The sequence below is a fragment of the Opisthocomus hoazin genome, chromosome 25, assembly GCF_030867145.1.
Source record: "Opisthocomus hoazin isolate bOpiHoa1 chromosome 25, bOpiHoa1.hap1, whole genome shotgun sequence".
Lineage (NCBI taxonomy): Eukaryota > Metazoa > Chordata > Aves > Opisthocomiformes > Opisthocomidae > Opisthocomus > Opisthocomus hoazin.
Window position 1 is genome coordinate 10,428,926 of NC_134438.1, and position 18,900 is coordinate 10,447,825.

Here is an 18,900-nt window from a genome sequence, read left to right on the forward strand (position 1 = left end):
TCTACTGAAGATGTGTTATGAGGAGAGAGCAGGGGATGAGGGACTGAGGGATATTCCATTTCCCAGTTACATGGCGTTGTCTCTCTGTTCCTGTTAATTAAGTTTCCATTAAATTATTTCTTCTATTTGCAAGTATATGACTTTGTGTCTCTGTTCCTTACTTTTCACAGTGATCCTAGATCTTTTCCATAACCAGGACTGGATATTGGATCCAGTGGTGGCATTTACAGTGAGGCTCTGATGGCAATCACAGAAGACTTCCATTTCCTTTCTGTGCTTGACAGAATATCAGCTCCTTTGGCGCAGGAATTATGAGAGTCCCCCAACTTAGCCACCTCACCGATAGCAGGGAAGGTTTCAGCCTCATCGTTAGTTCAGTCACTTGTTAAAGTGGATTCAGTCTTAGGCTCTTGTAATGAACATTATTCCCTTTGCCTCCAGGCTAGCAGGGGATCAAATATTAATAGCTGTACTCCGTGTGGACTGGAGATGGTTCGTTTCTGAGGTCTGTTCCCTTTTCTTCTTTGAAACAGGGCCACTAGCTATCTGAATAATTAAGCCCCATAGCTTTTGTAGTTTAGAACAGACGTTGTTATTTTAAAAAATGTCAGTGGGGCAGGACAGAAGTTAATCCTATTCTCCTTACACAAAAGACTGTCTAGGATAGTCACATAGCCTGACTCTCTGTCCCCATCATGATTAAATTTGGTAGATATCTTGATTAACTCAGAGAAGTTAATTAAAATTGGTGCCTAAAATTGGTTTGGCCCTCTAGACAGTTTCCCACATCAGACTAGAAACAACTCTAAAACCATAGCTCATGTTTTTATGGGGATGTCTGTGTGTAAATGTGCACTATTTGGACAGCATACCTATCAAGTAATACAAACGTTACGTGATACTCGGGCACACGGTGTACGCTTACGCGGGATGCGGTACTTCCATCGTGCCCGACGGTGACAGCGGTGTCAGCGCAGCAAAGCGCTCCACTGGCAGCTGCAGCAGACTTTGAGCACTGGTTTATGCGGCTGAGCTAAGTGCATTGAGGACGTGGAGGGCACTTGGCAGCAGCGTAAGACTTGGGTTACAGTGTGGAAGCGGGTCAAGCTGGCCATTTCAGAGGAGTTTTGTGTTAGCTGTTGGCACGCAGGGCTCTGGGCTTGGCCAGCCAGCAGTGGTACGCTTTGGCAGGCCAGGCGAGGAGGCAGAAGCCTTGAACTTGGGGCACCCCATGCAAGCTTTGAAACAGCGGTGTTTTGCAGGGAACAGTACTATGTACTGTCACACATTTCACTGTCATAAACCTAAAGGATTCGGCTGATGGCGTCTTCCAAATTCTGCCTGTTTTTAGCACGTGTGGGTATGCTTTTATCATCCCTGTCCTGCAGAGCTCAATACTTCTGGTCTGTGGGACAGAAGACACACAAGTGGGGGACCATGTTTTTCTGGCCATCTGCTGCAAAAGTCTTTTGGAGGATAGCTGTCTTCTGCATCTTATCCTACACGTGACAGACTAAAGGTCATTAGGGCCAGGCCTGAGATCACCGTTACTGAATATAACCTCTGCACAGAGAGTCTAAAAAAGGAAAAGAAAACGGCACACTGTGTCTGCATGTAGAGTGGTAAGAGGAGTTGCTAGGAAACCACAGGATCTCAAAATGCATATGACCTAATCTGGAAGATAATTTATATGATGAAAATAATAATACTAATGACAGCCACTTACAGGTTAGAATGATTAATTTGGTTATCTTGGAGCCCACGTGTTTCTGAGAGCAGGATGGAAGGCAGGTCTCAATAACTGCTGGCTCCGTTCTGCTTTTTAAGAAACCGGAGACTCGGAACAAGCAGGAAGGGCAGTGGAGCCCTGTACACATGGAGTGCTGAGGTACGGTGGGGAGGATGATGTCAGCGGCTGTCAGCATCCTGGGTACCTACATTTCCCAAAGGGACTGACAAAGGAGAAAGAATAGCCTGTCTTCATCTTTTAGCTGCTTTGGAGAAGTGCAAGGAGCGGGAGTTGCTGGCTAGGAAAAATGCTTACCAGATGGCAGGCCCAGGAAACAGCTAATCATTATTTATTAATGATTTTCATTAGTTCTTATGGAGATAATGTTCATTCTTGATTCATGTGATATAATAAACTATTAAGGTACAACCTATGACATAATTTCATATTTGCCAGACATCTTCAGCTTTGCAGTTCCTCTGTACTTGAGCGAGGGGATGATTGGAGTAGATGCATGTCAGACACTGTGTGTACAGGTCCTGCGTCCACTCCTGCTCCCTCCTTGGACTGGAGCTGTTACCAGCATTATCCTCCACAGAATGGTTGAGGTTGGAAGGGACCTCCGGAGGTCGTCTGATCCAACCTCCCCCTGCTCAAGCAAGGCCACCTAGATCCGGTTGCCCAGGAGGCGTTTGGTGATCTCCAAGGATGGCAACTCCACAACCTTCCTGGGCAACTTGTGCCAGTGCTCAATCACCCTCACAGTGGAACAGACTTTCCTGATGTTCAGATGGAGCCTCCTGTGTTCCAGTTTGTGCCCATCACCTCTAGTCCCGTCACTGCACACCACTGAGAAGAGCCTGGCTGGGTCCTCTTTGCACCCTCCCTTCCGGTATTTATATACATTAATAAGATTCTTCCAAGCCTCCTCTTCTTTAGGCTAAACAGTCCCAGCTCTCTCAGCCTTTCCTTCTATGAGAGATGCTCCAGTCCGTGTCCTATCTAACTTTATCTGCTAAGCCCACACTGAGAGTATTCCTGGCAGAAAATGCAGCTACACTCCGTAATTCACAGCACTTCACGTTTTACTTCCTAAACAATGAGTAGCTGGAACATGAGCCGAGCTGCTGGTGACTGCTGCAGTGAGCCCCGCGGGGCAGTAGGTGCACATCACTGCGCTTTGAAGGCCGAAATGAGGCTGTGCTCAAAAGTAATCAATAGAATACTTTTGATATGATTTTTATTTCTAAGGTGAAATATCATAGCCATTTGATAAGTGCTCAGTTGTCTTGCAGTTGTCTGCATCTGTTGCTAGTTTGGGTCTGGACTTAAGTTCTAGGTGGAAAAAACATGGCTGATTCTGGGATATGGAAAAGATATCGAGCAGACCATACAGTTAAATGCGAGTTTCTGCAGACTTAACAAGAGGCCTTAGAGTATGGAATGACAAAAAAGTATTTTCTTGCAGTTATGTTCTCACTTTCTTAAAATGATCTTGTCTGTGGTACCTTTGACTAATTTTAGCATGAAATTCAGAAAGGAACTCGGCAAACACTTCAGTCTGTACATCCGAGTGGGAACTCGGTGCACCTATGTAACTTGGATAAGACCTTCATCCCATGGAAGCTAGCTCAGCTCACTGGCCTGTGGGTTAGTTTTTCCTTGACAAGCAGAAAATGGAAAAGTATTTATTTTTACAAAAGCCTTAAAAAATAATAGAGTGGACAAGATACTAAATGAATCTGCTGTCTGTGGAGTGCTTTCCTCTATATAATCAGGCAACGCGGATCATCTGTCCTACTTATGGCTCTGGGAAGCTGACATGCGATCTCTAACAAAGCCTGGAAACAGGCTGGACTGCCAAATTAGGACTCGAGATTATTACATGTGTTTGAACGCTGGGCGGAATAATGGCTGTTTAAAAAGCAAATGGCCCATATAATAAGTACTAGTTGTTATTCTGCTGGCCATGGTTCCATCTGGCCCCCGTAATAGGCAGGCAGCAGAGTTACAGCAGTGTTAGAAAAGTTAGTTTCTTTCTGTCATTTTAACCTTTTTTTTTCCCTAAGAAACAAAGTATGTGCATTTGGACTTTATTTCCTCTCAAATCTTTACATTAAACAGCTTTTGAGCCAAGTTTAAATATTCTGTCATTTTTGCTTTGGGGGATATGTTGTAGAGCTGCATATGGAAATTAGGTAGTGTAGAACTCATTATATTCCTATATAATTTGATAGAACCACTTACAGTCAGACCTTGATCTTATTTTGGGTCTCTTCATTACTTTCCAGAGATGAAAGATGCTCCTCCCCTCCTCTGTGGCTCTCCTTTTAATCCTACCTTACCCTTGGCACCATTAAAGCAACAGAACATCATTTCAAGTGCACTATATCGTTTAATCTTTTCCAACACTGAAGAACATGATGTTCGATCTATTTATAGAGCAATGCACAGAATATGGAGTTTAATGGATCTCTAGTCGTAGATATCCTGGCTGATTAAACACAGAACTTTGAAAAAAGTGTCATAACATGCAAAACTTGCAGAGAAACGCAGGACGGTCAGGAAGCTCCTGGAGCACGGAGACCGGTCCCCTCCTATTGCAAACTTCCTTTGGTACATTTTCATCTTGAACTTAACAAAGTCTGGCTTAAACTTAGTGAAGCTCTTACTCCTCCTGGACATTTATTTTAGAACTTCATTCTTCTATTTAGAAAACTTGTTCTGATTTCCAGCCTGCATATACTGGTCACCAGTTTTCCTCAGTTGTCACTGTATTGACGTTTCCTTTTTACATAGACCGTTCCCTGTCTGGTGTTTGCTGCATTCTACAGGAAAGAATAGAATGAACTCCACTTTTTGTAGAGTTTGGCAATTCTCACTTTATTCCTTTGCTTGACACTTGAGTAGTAAGCTTTTTTGGAGGCTATTTCATATTTTATCCTCTGTAGATGCCCTGCTTATTTCTAATACATTTTTATAGTTATCCATCTATCCATCCATCCAGTAAGGATTACAGTCAGACCTCGATCTCTGTAAGAACTGACCTAATAGTCAGTTTTCCCTTGATTGAAATGTTATACTCAGTTACTGCATCTTGGCTGAAATTCAAAGCTTCCTCTGTGCTGAAATTCCCACACTGCTAGTCCAGCTGAGTGACAACTCTAGCTCTCTTCTCTCCTGAAGTTTGCCTCTTGAAATAATAATAAAAGAAATTCCTACATACACCTTCTTGTATTCTTAATGCTGTAACAGAGTTTAGAGCTTGGGTCAAAATGGCTCCAGGGGATGCGTGGCCAAGGAGGTGCCATACCAGTTCTAGGAGGAATCTGGTAGAGTTTGTTAGAGTTAGAAGTGAAGTATTGTGGGGTGTAAATTAAGGTGTTAATTTGTCTAGAACTGTATTAGTTAAACATCTTCTTAAGAAAAGAGCCTCTTGTTTTTCTGCATCATTAATAGAGAGGTTGCTGTTCTCCATTATTCTAAAATAAGGTTCAGTGTTGCACTGAAAGCAAAGTGTGATGAGCATCTGTCTGCCTGTGATTTATCTGTCTGTCTGTGTTTCCAGATCTCACTTTTATAACATCTTTCACGCAGCTCACACCCCTAATTAACAGCTATAAAGTATTCAGGGATGGAGAAATTAACAGAATTTGATCTAGTGTCACATGCCAACTTACTCGGCCTGATATATGAACACTAATTAATGGTGTGGAGGCCTGTGGTTAGCTACAGAAAACGAAGGTAACAGCTTCACCTGGTGCTTCCCCAGGAACATGGGAGGGTGGGGACGATGACCACAAAACCTTGAGTGTGAAACTCAAGAAAAAATAAGCAAATCTGTAAAATTTATGCCCTTTGCATGGAATGGCGCCCAAGGGGAAGAGATGGTGGCGGGGCTGTGTTCCTGCGCGCTGGCAGCGGGACCCCGTGCCGTCCCCGCTGGGCAGGCACCTGCCGAGGGGACCGGGGGGTCAGCAGCTGCGTGGTGGGGCCGGGAGCTGCACCCCATCCCGCTTCTCTGTGCTGCGAGCTTTCAGCAGGGATGGAGGGAAGTGTTGCTTGCTGGCAAGCAAAAATTGCTCAGAAGTCATCAGATGACAGTGAAGTTGCTGTTTGGTGCAACTGGCTTTCTCACGGAAGCTGCTCCTAGTAGTTCCCCATGCTCCTGGGGTCTCTGGGGCAAATCTCTTGCATTAGGCTTCTGGGGAAAAAGTCCATCACAAACCCATGCTGTGGTCCTGTTTGGTGAGTGACGACTCTTAGAAGATCGTGTGCCTGGGCTGGCATCCTTGCGCTGGCAGCCACAGCGCGTTGGCTGCGTGCCGTGCCGTGGCAGATGTGGAGGGAAGCTGGCCTGGGCGCTGGAGGCTCCCGTCGCCGGCAGAAAGCTGCGAGTCGTCATGGCTACGCGCTGCTCTGGCCCTTGTTTGTGCATCCAGCATCGCTGCACGCTCCGCCTGGCGCGGCTCCGAGTTGTCCCCGCTCAGTCGCTAGTGCAGCTGATGCTTCGCGTGTGGACAGAAATGCGCTGGAGCTCGTGGACAATGTGTAGAATTGCTCTGTATTATTGTATTTGTTCGGAGTTAATGCTGGGTTCGGTCTAAATGGCTGCGCTTACATGGAGAGCAGGTGGCTGGAATTGCTGTCAGGCAGCCGTCTGCATAGCAAACAGAGGAGTTCTGCTGCTCTGTGACAGAGGAGGAAGGAGGAACTGTTTCCTGTGGAGCAATTTGTCCGGTGGATTGAACTGCTTTTTCTTCCTGCACAGTATTTGCAGGCAGACTGTGATTTCCCCATATAGATATTTTCTTGAAAATTATCTGTACGCTTCATGCATGCTCTTGATTCCCTTGCCTGCTGGTGAACTGTTCTCTGCCAGCGTTTGCTGTCGCCCTGCTCGCTGCCCGGGACTGGCCAGGAATGCACACGCTGCCGTTGCTGCTGCCGTGTTTGGCGAGTCAGCAAGAGTTGCCAGTGCAAAAGCTCAGCTAGATAAATGCAAAATCCTGCGTATCAGTAGTACTGCCATAGGGTGGTTTCACTTTATAACCTTGTACGTGTACATGAACCAACTCTGCAAGAATCCACTGAGCCAGGAAAAGAAGTGGATTTATCCCAGTTTTATGCTTGAAAAAAATGGAGTCCTAGAGAGGGAAACATGGAAGGGTAATGCTGCTGCAGCATCAGAGCTTGTCAAAACGGTGAGACTGGCTGTAGTGGGGAGATGACAGAGGTCGTCAGGCTCCTGCTTGTGCCCGGAGAGGGCCTGCCTCGTGCTGTTTTAGAGCCTGGTGCAATGCTGAAGTTACACTGTTTGATGGCATTTTCGTGACCTTCAGACAACAAAAGCTTGTTCTGAGTCAGACTTTGCAGACCACTGCTGCTGGGTGGAGTGGGAGGATGGAGTAATGAGATTCTAAGACTTCTCGAGTTGGGCTGTGTAAGACATCTGGCAGTGTGTAAGCAGAGAAATTCTGCAGTGGCCCTTGAGAGATGTGCTGGTAGACTGCAGAGCGTTCCCGTCTCTGACATACGCGATTAGAGGACTCGGAGACCTGTATTGCCATCCCAGCACCACATGTGTCAGCGACAAATGTTGTTCTTCATCTGCTTATCACTGTCATGGTACAAATTAGTAACCACAATGAGCTTTACTACTGTTTACGCCCACTTCTAGTTATGTTTTTTCCTGACCCAGTGGATACATCCATATCCATTAATCGAGACATAACCATATATTGCAGTTGGTGCAGGGGTGTTTGAGCTGTACTCATTATGTAGCCTGGGAACTGCATGGGAACTAAACAGCACCCAGCCCACTTGGTTCTGCATTACTTAGGCAGAGTGGTAAAATAATTAGTTAATAAAGGCAACAGCAAAGAATCTGATCCCTAGAACTCCTTTCTGAAGTAGGACAGGGCTTCCCAACGTTGTCTGGCTGAACATTTTGCATGCAGGTCTCCTTGACGAGGCAATTTCAGCTTGCATTTATTCAGGCATCTGGGATGAAGTGGGCAACGTCAGCCGTTACAAATCCTACTGACTGTGCTACATGACGAGCCACCTGGACAGGGGCTGCCACGCATCCCAGCCTTCCAGCGGGCGAGGAGAGGGGACACCCTCGTGCTGAGATGACCCAGGAGAGACCCAAAGGATGGATTAGTCAGGTTCTTAGGCGCTGCAGGCTGTTACCTGGGGATGACCGGGACATGATGTGAAAGGGCCTCAAGGCATGAAACAGCTGTAGAGTGGCTTCTGGATACGTGTGGAAATTGTTCCATCTGGGCACTGGGCCACTATTGACAACAGGCTTAATATTTAGATGTATGGGCTTGCTTTGGAGGCTGAAGCTGTAGGCTCTAGCTCACTGATTTCAGTCCTTCCTTTTGGAGGAGATGGCTGCTTGTCTTATGCAATCTGGGACCCAGGGAATTTGAACTAGCTGAACTGATGGAAAATATCATTTTGCTTTCCTGGATGATATGAAAGAAAAGAGGAAGGATTCCTGGTTGGTGTACTTGTTTGGGGTTTTTTCCCCCCTGAAAACACCAAACAGGAAGCAGAGGAGGAAGAGAAAGAGGTACCTACCCCAGCAAAACTGAAATATCTTTTGTAAAAAAAATAATTAAAAATGCTTTCCCCCCCCCCCCATCAAAAACTGTTAAATATCAACAACAACAAAACCCTATTCCTCACAGCCTCATTGTGGTTGGAAAAAAACATGTTTTCTAAATGTCAGCCAGCTCCAGTTTTAACCTTATTGTTTCTCTCTCTCCTGAAGTTCCCAACCCCGTTCCCTGCTGGGAACTGAGTCACGTTCTGTCGCTGAGCTCTCCTTAGACAGCTCACAGCTTTGCTCCAGTCGCTTTTTCTAGCCGTTCTGTTCCGCGCGCTGAAGTTCACTAACCCACCTCCAAAATTTAGGGCGTCAGCTGCAAACCAGAACATTTCAAAGCTGACTCCCCTGCTCTGTAGCAAATCAATTATTATAATGGCCTCATTATTGACAGGTGTGTGGGCCGTCTTTCTCTTGGGTACGGTGATGACACAAATCTAGTATTAAGCATTCTCTTCATCACCATCTTCCCTCTTCATCCGCTCTGCTGACTGCAGCCCTGTTTTCCGTGCCTCTGGGAGTGACGGCTGGGTCTGGAACAGGCTGTTTCTGATGTGCCAGAAAGACCTTTCTGTCCCTACTCTTCCTTCCTTTTGGCTTAAGCCCCTTTTAAGCATCTCCATAGTTACCTCTTCATCAGCCTGCAGCGTCATAGCTGCCTGTGTGCAACCATCTCACGAGTAGCTGTCACTGTCAGGAGTAGCCTTCCTCCATCTCCTTCCTCTCATCAACTTCTATCTGAAAAGATACGGCTTCTTCCTTGCCCCGCCATTCCTTTCTTCTGCTGCTGTTGGATCTGATTGAATGCCTTGATTCAGCCACCAGCCAACGTGTCCACTTCTCTGCTTCACCTAATTTATACCATCTACTCTTTGATAGCCTGCGTTACAGTTTGCAGATCTCTACTCTAGTTTTATCTGAAGGCAGCTCTGCAAAATGATTTTGTCCTGAGTAGTCGTTTCCTTGTTTAAATCTGGGTGTTTGGTTCTTTCCTGATGACTTATAGCCTGGAGGATGGAATGAGAAGTCTATTTCAAGGATTTTGCAGTACGTTGCTTGTTCTGGTAGAGTCAAAGGCCACCAGATAATAAATGAAATTAATTGAACAGACTAAAAAGCTCTAGTCCTCAAAAGCATATTTACTGCAGCCTTGAAACCAAGCACTGTGATTGCTGAAGTTTCATATTCGTAGACCACAGTTCCAGTTTAGCCCCTGTGAAATGCACCACTAAAAGCATGCTAATCCCTCTGAGATTATCAGCCTTTTCAGTATCTTGGCTCATTTAGCACATCTAACCATTAAATGATAAAGGCACTTTAAACAGGGTTTTTTCACAGCATCTGAGCATTTGCATTTCTCCCTCCTCTGTTGTGCAAATGCGAGGAGGCACGCTTCGTTGTGGAAGAGGCCCCTTTCTGACCACTGTTTTCCCCAAACTGAGAAGATCTAGAACAACTCAGTTGGCTAAATTTTAGCCCTCAGGGGGCTGGTCTAGAGACCAGTTTGCTTTAGGCTGTTGTTGCTATTTCCAAACATTTCAGCTGCCACTCTACTTCCATGTGCCTCTGAGGCGGTTCACAACTGCTTGAAATACTCTGCTGAGGACTTAGCATCTTCATCTGCACGTCCGTTCTTGTGTGCAGGGAGCTGGGGCGAGCAACCACATCGGCTTAACCTGGAATGCTCTATTGCCCTTGCTACAGTGGTTTTTTTCTATCTTTCCAGTTTTTCTTACTGAAAAGCTGCTAGTGCTCGTTGCTATTTGTCAGTCACCGGCCCACCTAAGCAAACTCGCATTTCTGAGAGCTCCTGTGGAGTTTATTGTGCTTCTGGAAAAGGTCATGGGAGCGAGTGGGGTCATCCTGCTGCAACTATTTGGGCTGTACTGGGGCAGTTTGGGGAGATCTCAAAGGGATCTCTAGTTGTCTGATCTGAAGCATCATTCCAGGAACAAAAAAGACCCCAACAGAACAAACTAACAGTGCTGCACTTAGCACAGTCTTTCCCGATGAGGGACCCAAGGTGGTTATTTTAAAGCTGGACATACACAAGAGTCACTGGACCTGGGAGATCAAGGACCAGCAAAGGCTCCCATAACACTTTGAAAAACACCTTTCTAGAAGTATTTTCACTAAGAGCATCTAGTGTTTTCTTGTCTCTCTTTATTCCTGTTTTTGTTACTGTTTGTGCAAAGATAGCACCTCTGATAGTAGCATTGGTTCTCTGCTTAAAGGCATGAGATTAAATTTCCTTGTCAGAAGCTAGAGTTTACTCAAGAAGGTTCATTCTTGCAGGATTTTTGACCAGTCTACAACATTCCTGTAAACTCTGGGAGAGCGATCTGTGCTTTGGGATCTTTGCTGCACTGAGCTCAAAGGCCACAGTTACTCTTTTCACTTACCATTTTATCTGGCAATCTTTCAGCCGTGCGTTTCTGTACTGCCCTGCTCTGGTGGGAATAACGCTGTGGCTTGGGGCTGCGTTCACGCAGTCTCTAACTTGTAAGCAACGGACTGGTTACTTTTTCCACTGCTGCTAAAGGAGCAGCATTTCAGTAGCTGTTGGTAGCTGCCTCTGCTTTCTCTTTCTAGTGTTGGAAAGTGGGAGGTGTAGTCCTCAAACCAGCACCAGATACTTGTCTCCTGCTTCCCGTTGCGTCTGTGCTGCAAACCGCACGCAGCCAGAGAGAGACTGCAGCGTTATCTGAGCTACAAAGTCATTCTGTTGTCGAGCCTTTGGAGTCTCAAATTCGCTTTTAAAACCAAAGGCTGTGACATTCGCTAAAGAACAGCATGATTTCAAAGTCAGGAAGGTCTATTCTTAGCACATCAGTCAAAAAGGAAAAAAAAGTCTTTGTGGGGAAGAAAAAAAATTACCAAAATGAACTTTGTCAGAAATGATCAATTCATCTTCCATTCAGATTGACCTGGTCCTTGCTGCATGCCAGAGAACAAAATCTGATAACACAGAACAATAGATTAATATTGCCAGATCTCCTTGTAATTAATTTTCTTGGGTGTAGGTTTGGCAAAGAATAATTTATCTTCAAGGTGATTAAATCACTGGTAGCTTGGTTTGGTGTTTTTTTTTTTTCTTTTTTTCCTTTTTTAAGGAACATTTCTCCTTAGTTGAAGAACAGATGCTGATGAGTAACAGACACCTTTTGGGTATTTTATTCATGCTATTTGAATGCCTCTTCCTCCTAGACCAGTGCCTCCTTGACAGTGAAGACCGAGCACATCAGCACCCCGAGGGACACCGGGGCTGTGCTGCGTTTTGCCTGGAGTGCGGCCCCTCAGAACCCCCTCCTGCGCTGGAGGTTTGCTCACACCCCAGCCTTCAAACCTGTGATTCTTACACACCCCTAATTTGAGTTTTGCCTTTATTATTTCTCATTGGAAAACTTCAGTCTGAGTTCATAAAAAAGAAATAAATACATTCTGTAGCCTGATCTTGAAATCTACGTGTACATTATAAAAGTTACGATTCTTGAACTAAATAGAGCTTCTAAAGCATTTATACTAATACATAACCTACAAATTATTTATTCTTCCCTTAAAAGAGAAAAATAATTTATTTGGCATACTAGAAATTTAGGAAAGATGTCTATTATTTCTTCAAAGCTGTGTCCTCTAAACTCTGCTTATAAGGGGCTGCTGCTGGTGGGCTCTTTGTGTTCGAGAACTGAGAGAGTGCAAAGAGCTTTTTCTAACCTCCTCGAAAAAGCCATGTAAATGTCTTTATGTCTTTAATTAGCTGGGGACAGAGTTGTAACTTGTCCTAAAACTTTCCTATTCCTGAAGAAGGGCTTCAATTCACTGGAGGATGATGCTGGAACAAGTGTGCTATCAAAGCAGATTCTTACCGTCCCTGTGTGCGTCCTGACCATCTCCAGAGAGACCGTCATTAACGTGCTTCTGTCTCGTTTGTTCTCTTTAGTATTCATGCAGTGATGATCATGTGAGAATTACTCACACTTCTGACTTGAGAAAACTTTCTTAGCCCAGAAATTCATCCAATATCAAGGGAATTAGAAATTCAAATGGGGGGAAATTATACACTGTGTGTGTCAATACAGCAAACCTTATAAAAGCTGCAATCAATCATATCAGCATCAAAGGTGGTGGTACATCTCCTTGGCACCAAGTGGGTCACAGTCCAACAAAAAAAGGAGAAGGTGAATCAGAACAAGAACCTTCAGTAGCTGCCTGGAGAGAAGGACAGCCTCATCTGAAGGCACCGGCCTGGGGTCAGCTCTGGACCTTCCTTGCATCGTGATCCGTGCTTATGCACAGAGCGCGTTTGTTTATTTGTCTTGCCTGTCTGTGTGCTGCCGAGGCTGTGCTGTAAAGCAGGTTCTGTCTCTGGGTTTATGTGCTGTTTCAGCAGAACAAGTGCTTTCTCTCAAAGTCTTCAAGTATTTAAATTGGCTATTGCAGACTGTCCTCTTACCAAACCTCTCCATGAGTGCTCCGGTCCTCCCCGTGCACCGACATCTAGCACATTCCTGTTGCAAGTTAAATCGAGATACACCTGGGTGCAGCCTCACACTAGGCAAGTCGCTCTGCAAATCATTTAAATTCATTAAATGAATGTAATGATGCATACTGGTTTCCCACTGTCCGGCTGCTGACTGAACAGTGTGTGGTACAGAGTGGACTGTCATGACGATAGCTTTAGATTTTTTTTTTTTAGTGATATTATGTTGAACAACAAATCACATAAACAACTCTCCCCAGAATACCTCTCAGAATCGTTGTGGTTTGATGCTGCACATGTACAATGCCAAACCTAATGCAGGTGTGTGTAACAGCCAGCAGTGACTGCTGGAGGCTGCAGCTCGTTCCTGCGTGGCTCTGTCTCTGCTACTCTGCTTATGTGTTTGGACTGCCAAATTTTGTGGTTTTGTAGGTCTTGTATCTCAGCTCTCTGCTGTCAGCTCCCTGAGATGCAAGAAGTAGGCACGGCCCAGATGCTTGCCTGAAGCAGAAATAACACGTCTTTCTACTACTGTTCTCCATCAGGTCCCCTGAGTCTTGAATTTCTGGCAGACAGCATTCCGGAGGGAGAAAAACGCCCCAGACCTTTAGTTTGCAGTTGTTGTAAAAACCTGATTTTGGATTTGGTGTAACTTAGCAGACTGAAATAGAGATATAATAAATCTGTTACACTTTCTCAGTGAATCAGTAAGCTTATGGTGGTGAAAACTGTTTGAATTTTGGAACATTCAGTAATCCCCTGACGCTTCCAGGGGCTGGTGTGTATTCCCAGGGTTTTGCCGACGCTGGAGTCTGCAGCTCGGAGGGGGTGTGTGTACTGGTGAGTACGTGTTTCTGGATGGGCGTTTTCAAAATTCCGGAGGGAAAACGGGACCTAAGCAGGCAGAAAGATAAACAGCTCCTGTTGATGATTTAAGGGTCTATGAGTATATGTGTACATGTATTTCAGACTGGTATGTAGCAAAGGCGAGCAGTAAGAGCCCTGTTGCTTCTGGTCTTTAGGATGTGCCAGTACGCGGCGCGTGCCCTTGCGTCTGTACGGGTATCGGTGGGTAGAGCTGTGTGTGAAGGTGAGCAGGCGCGTGTGCAGGGGGCAGAGGTGCGTGCGGGCTGCCCTCTGCACTGCTCGGATGGGTCACTGGTGCCTCGCGAGCCCCGCGGTGACGAGCAGGGGCTGAGGTTTCGGGGGGCTGCAGAGCTTTGGGAGGCGGTGCGGGACGGCTTACCTTCTGCGCTCTCCGCTTGTCGGCCCTCTGGTTCTGGTGGTAAATCCGGCTGAAGTTGGAAACAATGACTGGAACCGGCAGAGCAATGACCAGCACCCCGCTCAGGGAGCAAATGGAGCCAAATATCTTCCCAGCAATTGTCTTGGGCACCATGTCACCATAACTAGAAGGGGGGGAATAAAAAAAAAAAAAAGGGAAGCCCCTCCTTCAGACAAATGCAACAGCACCAAAAGCCTTTCCAGGTTCCCTGAGTGTGCAGCAACGTGAGTGTCCAGGTCAGACACTACAGCCTGGACATCCACCGTGCAAGCAACGATTCGTGTGGTGCGGTCAGCCTGGAGATGACAACTTGCACCACGCTTTAGCAATGAATTAAGCTAAACCAACGAAAGGCACTTTCATTGCAGAATACGTCTGCCAGTTCAGGCAGCTGCTGAGTACGGTCACTGTGCATCCTCGCCCATTTAGTACCTACCTCGCCATGTAGATGAGCTCTAGCAAACTGAGAACTGCATGTCTGCTTGTGAGCAGGTTCATATGCTTTCATTCCCTTGTATCCAGGTGCAAATGAGGCTCGATTTACACTTGCGATTCCAAACCCAGCAGTTTCCTTGCCATCTGTACAGTCAGAGATTTGGGGTTTGTTCAAAGTCTGGATTCACTAAAGGGTGTGAATTCTCAGGAATATGAGACCAGCTGAAAAATATTCAGACAGACCTCTGCACTGGGTTTGACCCAGAAATCTTCATTAACTGTTGTAATTTATATGTTAAATAGTATCAGCAGAGTCTGAGATGGAATAATTCATTTTGTGCAGATGGAGGATGGTGCTGGTTTAGGTTCTGTGGATTCCACACAACAGAAATCACAACACTGTTGAGTGCGTGTTTGCCGTTTGTGTTTTTACTCTGCATCTTGGAAAAGCTTTCTGCAGCAGTTCTATACTTAAGCTTTAATACCATCCTTCTGCAAAGAAAACCGATGCGTTCTGTCCTATGGCTGCTCACTGGTGCCGTAAGAAGGAGCACGGCTGGAATTCCCTCATGGAACATACAGTACTGAAACTGCCCTGGGACTTGGGCACAGGACCGGCTGTGCTGGCTCGCTGAATGCTGCCCTGCAGCAAAGGTAACAGGGATTTTGAAATCTGATTTGCACTGTGGCCTGACACGGTCCCCGTGTTGCATCCCAGGTGACTGGACCTCTGAATTCCAACTGACTGCGCCATCGCTCACGATTCCCGCGTCTTGCAGAACAACTCCTGATACCCAGCGGGCAGCAGATGTTGGCAGTGCCAACGCTGTGCCCCGCGTTCAGCAGACGTGGTGGTGACCTCCCTAGGAGGCCCTTCCTCCCCCACAGTTTGCCCTCCAGAAGTGATTTCAGTGCTTTCTTCTGCAAATTGTTGATAGGCAAATAAAATCGCACCCAGAAGGCTGGGTGGGGATTGCAGTGTGTTCTGATCACGTAACAAAAAGCTCATTTGGAGCTAATGCCCCTCGAGTATGACCGGGATGTGATTAGCACAGCCACTGACTGAATTCACAGGCTGTGTTTCAGTGAGCCATTTGTTACATGTTTGCGTGCAAATGTGTATTATTATCAATATTCACTGAAGTAATTTTCATCTGGAGGAAAGGGAAAAGCAAGCAGCCAAATAACAACAGATTGAAAAAAAAAAAAAATCTCTGATATTGGAATGACTGTGTCCAATCCACCAGGGTACAGGAATTCCCAAAGTACCTCTGTGGCTCAGGAGGACACGTTGGACTCTGAAATGCCACTACAGGTGGGTTTATGTGACCTGCCTACACCCTGGAGTAAAAGAGAGGACCTAGGCACTGCAACCTGCTGGAGTTTTGCAGTAGACAGGGAAAGGATGCTAAGATTAAAATCGGGGCCGAAGGAAGACATTCCTTGTTTCAGGGTGCTTGAAATCTGGACAGGCCCCTAGCTGCTGTCAGATGGTGTTTAGTATTTCCATGCTCTTCTTTGAGATGTTCTGGTGTTTGATGCAACAAATACTGAAAAGCAATATGGTCTAGAGTTGAGGCTTTACTTTTACCTTTGATGTCAGGATATGACTAAGAAAGAGCTTTTGTGGGAATAGAGTTGAGCTGAGAATAAATTACATCCAAGGTGAAACCCAAATATTTAAAACCACCCTTCCACCCATCCAAGAACTCGTTGGTACGAGGGTCTCTGAACTGGAGCAGAGCTCATTACACATTAACTGCTTGCTCCTGGGAGCCTTTTTGCTCTCCTGCTAAGCTTGGTGGCTAGAGGGTATGGCCAAACAGCTGGATAAAACATCATTGCTGGGCTATCACATTCATTTGTGTCCAGGAGAGGCTCGGTTTCAGGCTGACAGCTTTTCTTTTTTTCACTTTTTTTGGTTTTTTGAGTGGTTTTTTTTTGTGTGTGTGTGCAAATGCTTCAGGCTTCACTAGCTAAAGGCTTAATTATCCCAAGCAGAACCCTTCTCTTGCCTTCACCTGCATTAAAACCCCTCAGAATACCTCAAATCAGTAAAATGCTATTTATTAACTTTTTAGCTGCTGCTTTATGCGAAGATAGTTTAAAAGCTCTTGCTGAGTGACAGGTTCTTCTGCCTTATTTAACACTGTTAGAAAAAATTTTTTTCTTTTCTTCTGCCACCCCTTAATATAATAAGGCTGAAAATTAATCATATGCCTCAAACATGATCTCAGTGACCTGGAGCACAGAGAGAAAGTCCTTCTGTGCATTTGTAGAAAGTTTAATAAGAAGTGTCTGGCTCCCAGTCTGTCTTGCAGAGTTTTGTCCTTACACGCAGACTGAGAGTCACCTCATTACTTGGGACTTCAGAGAAGGTGCTTTACAGCACCATCAGGGAAGATCAAACTGTCTTGGAGGATGGAGGATTTTGCTGGGGAGATGTAGAACTTCATTAGCAAAACTGTTATGAGAGGTACTGCCATGAGAACTTTTGCACTGGCTGGAGCCCGCTGCACAGGAATGAGACCTAAAACTTGCGCTGGTGCCAGTGACTTGGTATCTGCAGAGCGAACGCTGCTGCAGCCGTCCCGCTGGGTGCGGAGGGCACGTCCTGCCCTCACGGCCGTGGTCTCTGGCTTTACGGGGCTGACCTGCCACGCGAGTGATACTGATGGTTGGAAACGGCTTTTTGATCAGAGTGAAACCCAGCTCTGCTTCAGCAGAACTTGATCTAGATCCCCTTGCACCTAATGAGGAGCCTCCCTTTGACTGTGATGGGCTTTGGAATGAACCTGTAAAGTTGCCGTTGTTCTGTATTGACATACGCAGCTATTGCAATATTCATTGCTGGAGCGACTATTTTTGTCCTGATGGTACCATGAGGTACTAATGGCCACATGGCGTATTTATAACAGATACAGTGCCAAATAATCTTAAATATTGGATTTCAGTTAGTACTAATTGGACTTTTTAAACCCAAAACTTCTTTTCCCCAGACTGGAATGAGAGAACTCAACTTTCCCATTAATTTGTTTAGTAAAAGGCAACTTGTTACCTAAAAAATTTCTTCTACACAAAGTGCATTTTAAGTAATTCGTCAATAATCTCATTAGAGCAGCAAGAAGATAGAAGAGTTAGGTAGTGATTAACATTCAGGGGGTCTAACGGGATGGTTGAGCCCGTAAGAAAACAACGGGAGACTGCGAGTTCAGTAGACTTCCAGCGTGACCTCTAATAAACCATTTCAGCTTTCTGTGCCTCAGTTGCCCGTTTGTGAAATGGCAATTGGTTACTTCTTCTGTGCCTGCTTGGCTGAGGTGCCAGGTTCTTCAGGAGCTGCCCCCTGTGCTGCACAGACCTGGCAGCCGGCAGTGACCCCGAAGTCCTACAGATGCCTGCACTGCAAGGCGGCTGTGTGGAAATCTGGAGTAAACACAGCTCCAGGCTTGGCCGGAGACACGCGCTTTGCATCGGCTAGGTTAGCTGTGGAACATGCCTAGGGATAAACATCTTGTCTGTTTGTTTTGTCAGGAATCCGGCTGGATGGCGACAGATTCAGCCAGTTTTCAGTTGCTGATTTCATGGCTGTGCTAGGTGAGACACGCGTCTGCCAGACGAGCACCGGCGTGCGGGCGTTGGGAGGAGCTGCCCTTGCTGCCGCGGTCCCTGCGTGCTCGCTCAGCACGCTGGTAGTGATTCCAGAGCCTCTAGACATGTATCCCGTGTTGCCAGTGACGTAGCTTTGGTTTGTCCCCTTTTCTTCTCCTGGTGTCCCTTCAAAGCCCCACTTCCTACCCAGTAAACGCTGAACGCTGAGACTCCTGCTCCCTGTACGCAGAACGTAAAGTTCAAGTAAAGCCTTAAATGGGCAAAACAGAAAGAAAAAAAACCAAAATAGGAAATTACTTTTAAGTGGTCACTCTTTAGAGTGGAAAAGACTGTGGATGCAAAATTCTAACTTTTTTATTTGTGGCGTGACTTCTGTGTTCTTTGGCTATAAAAGGGGTCATATGTCACTCGCTCTAATTAGCAGCTATTAGCCTTGACAGCATAATGTGCTGTTGTTTTTCTCTGTCAGTACAGAAAATGTTATCAAATAGAGGTCACTGCTTCTGAGTTCTGGTTTTAGCCGTAGAGGTGTCTGGACTCTGCTTAGCTCCCCAGCTGGAGACAGCAATAAATAAGGTGCTGAACAGCTCATCAAATGACTCGCTCTAAAAATAGCCTCTCAGCAGCATCTCTGATGATCCTGTCTCTGTGCAACATTCGCAGCCCTAGAACTAGGGAATTGTAGTCAAAAAGCTGGAAGATCCTATGGCAAGGGGCGTGGGAAGGTGCTGCAGCAATAG

The 18,900-nt window shown here is 45.8% G+C and overlaps 1 protein-coding gene and 1 long non-coding RNA gene across 6 annotated transcripts in view; one reads left to right on the forward strand and one right to left on the reverse strand.

Annotated features, from left to right (window-relative positions):
• Nucleotides 1-18,900, forward strand: part of LOC142364165 (uncharacterized) — a 79,648-nt gene that overhangs the window by 21,042 nt on the left and 39,706 nt on the right. The gene's annotated exons all lie outside the window — the stretch shown is intronic.
• KCND3 (potassium voltage-gated channel subfamily D member 3) overlaps nucleotides 1-18,900 on the reverse strand; it is a 122,814-nt gene that overhangs the window by 16,332 nt on the left and 87,582 nt on the right. For all 5 annotated transcript variants that reach the window (XR_012766206.1, XM_075443147.1, XM_075443144.1 and 2 more), the window contains exon 3: nucleotides 14,075-14,237. Coding sequence is in view for 4 of the 5 variants with exons in the window: in XM_075443147.1 (XP_075299262.1) it covers nucleotides 14,075-14,237 (163 nt within the window). In the remaining variant the exon portion in view is untranslated. The remainder of the gene's footprint in view (nucleotides 1-14,074; nucleotides 14,238-18,900) is intronic.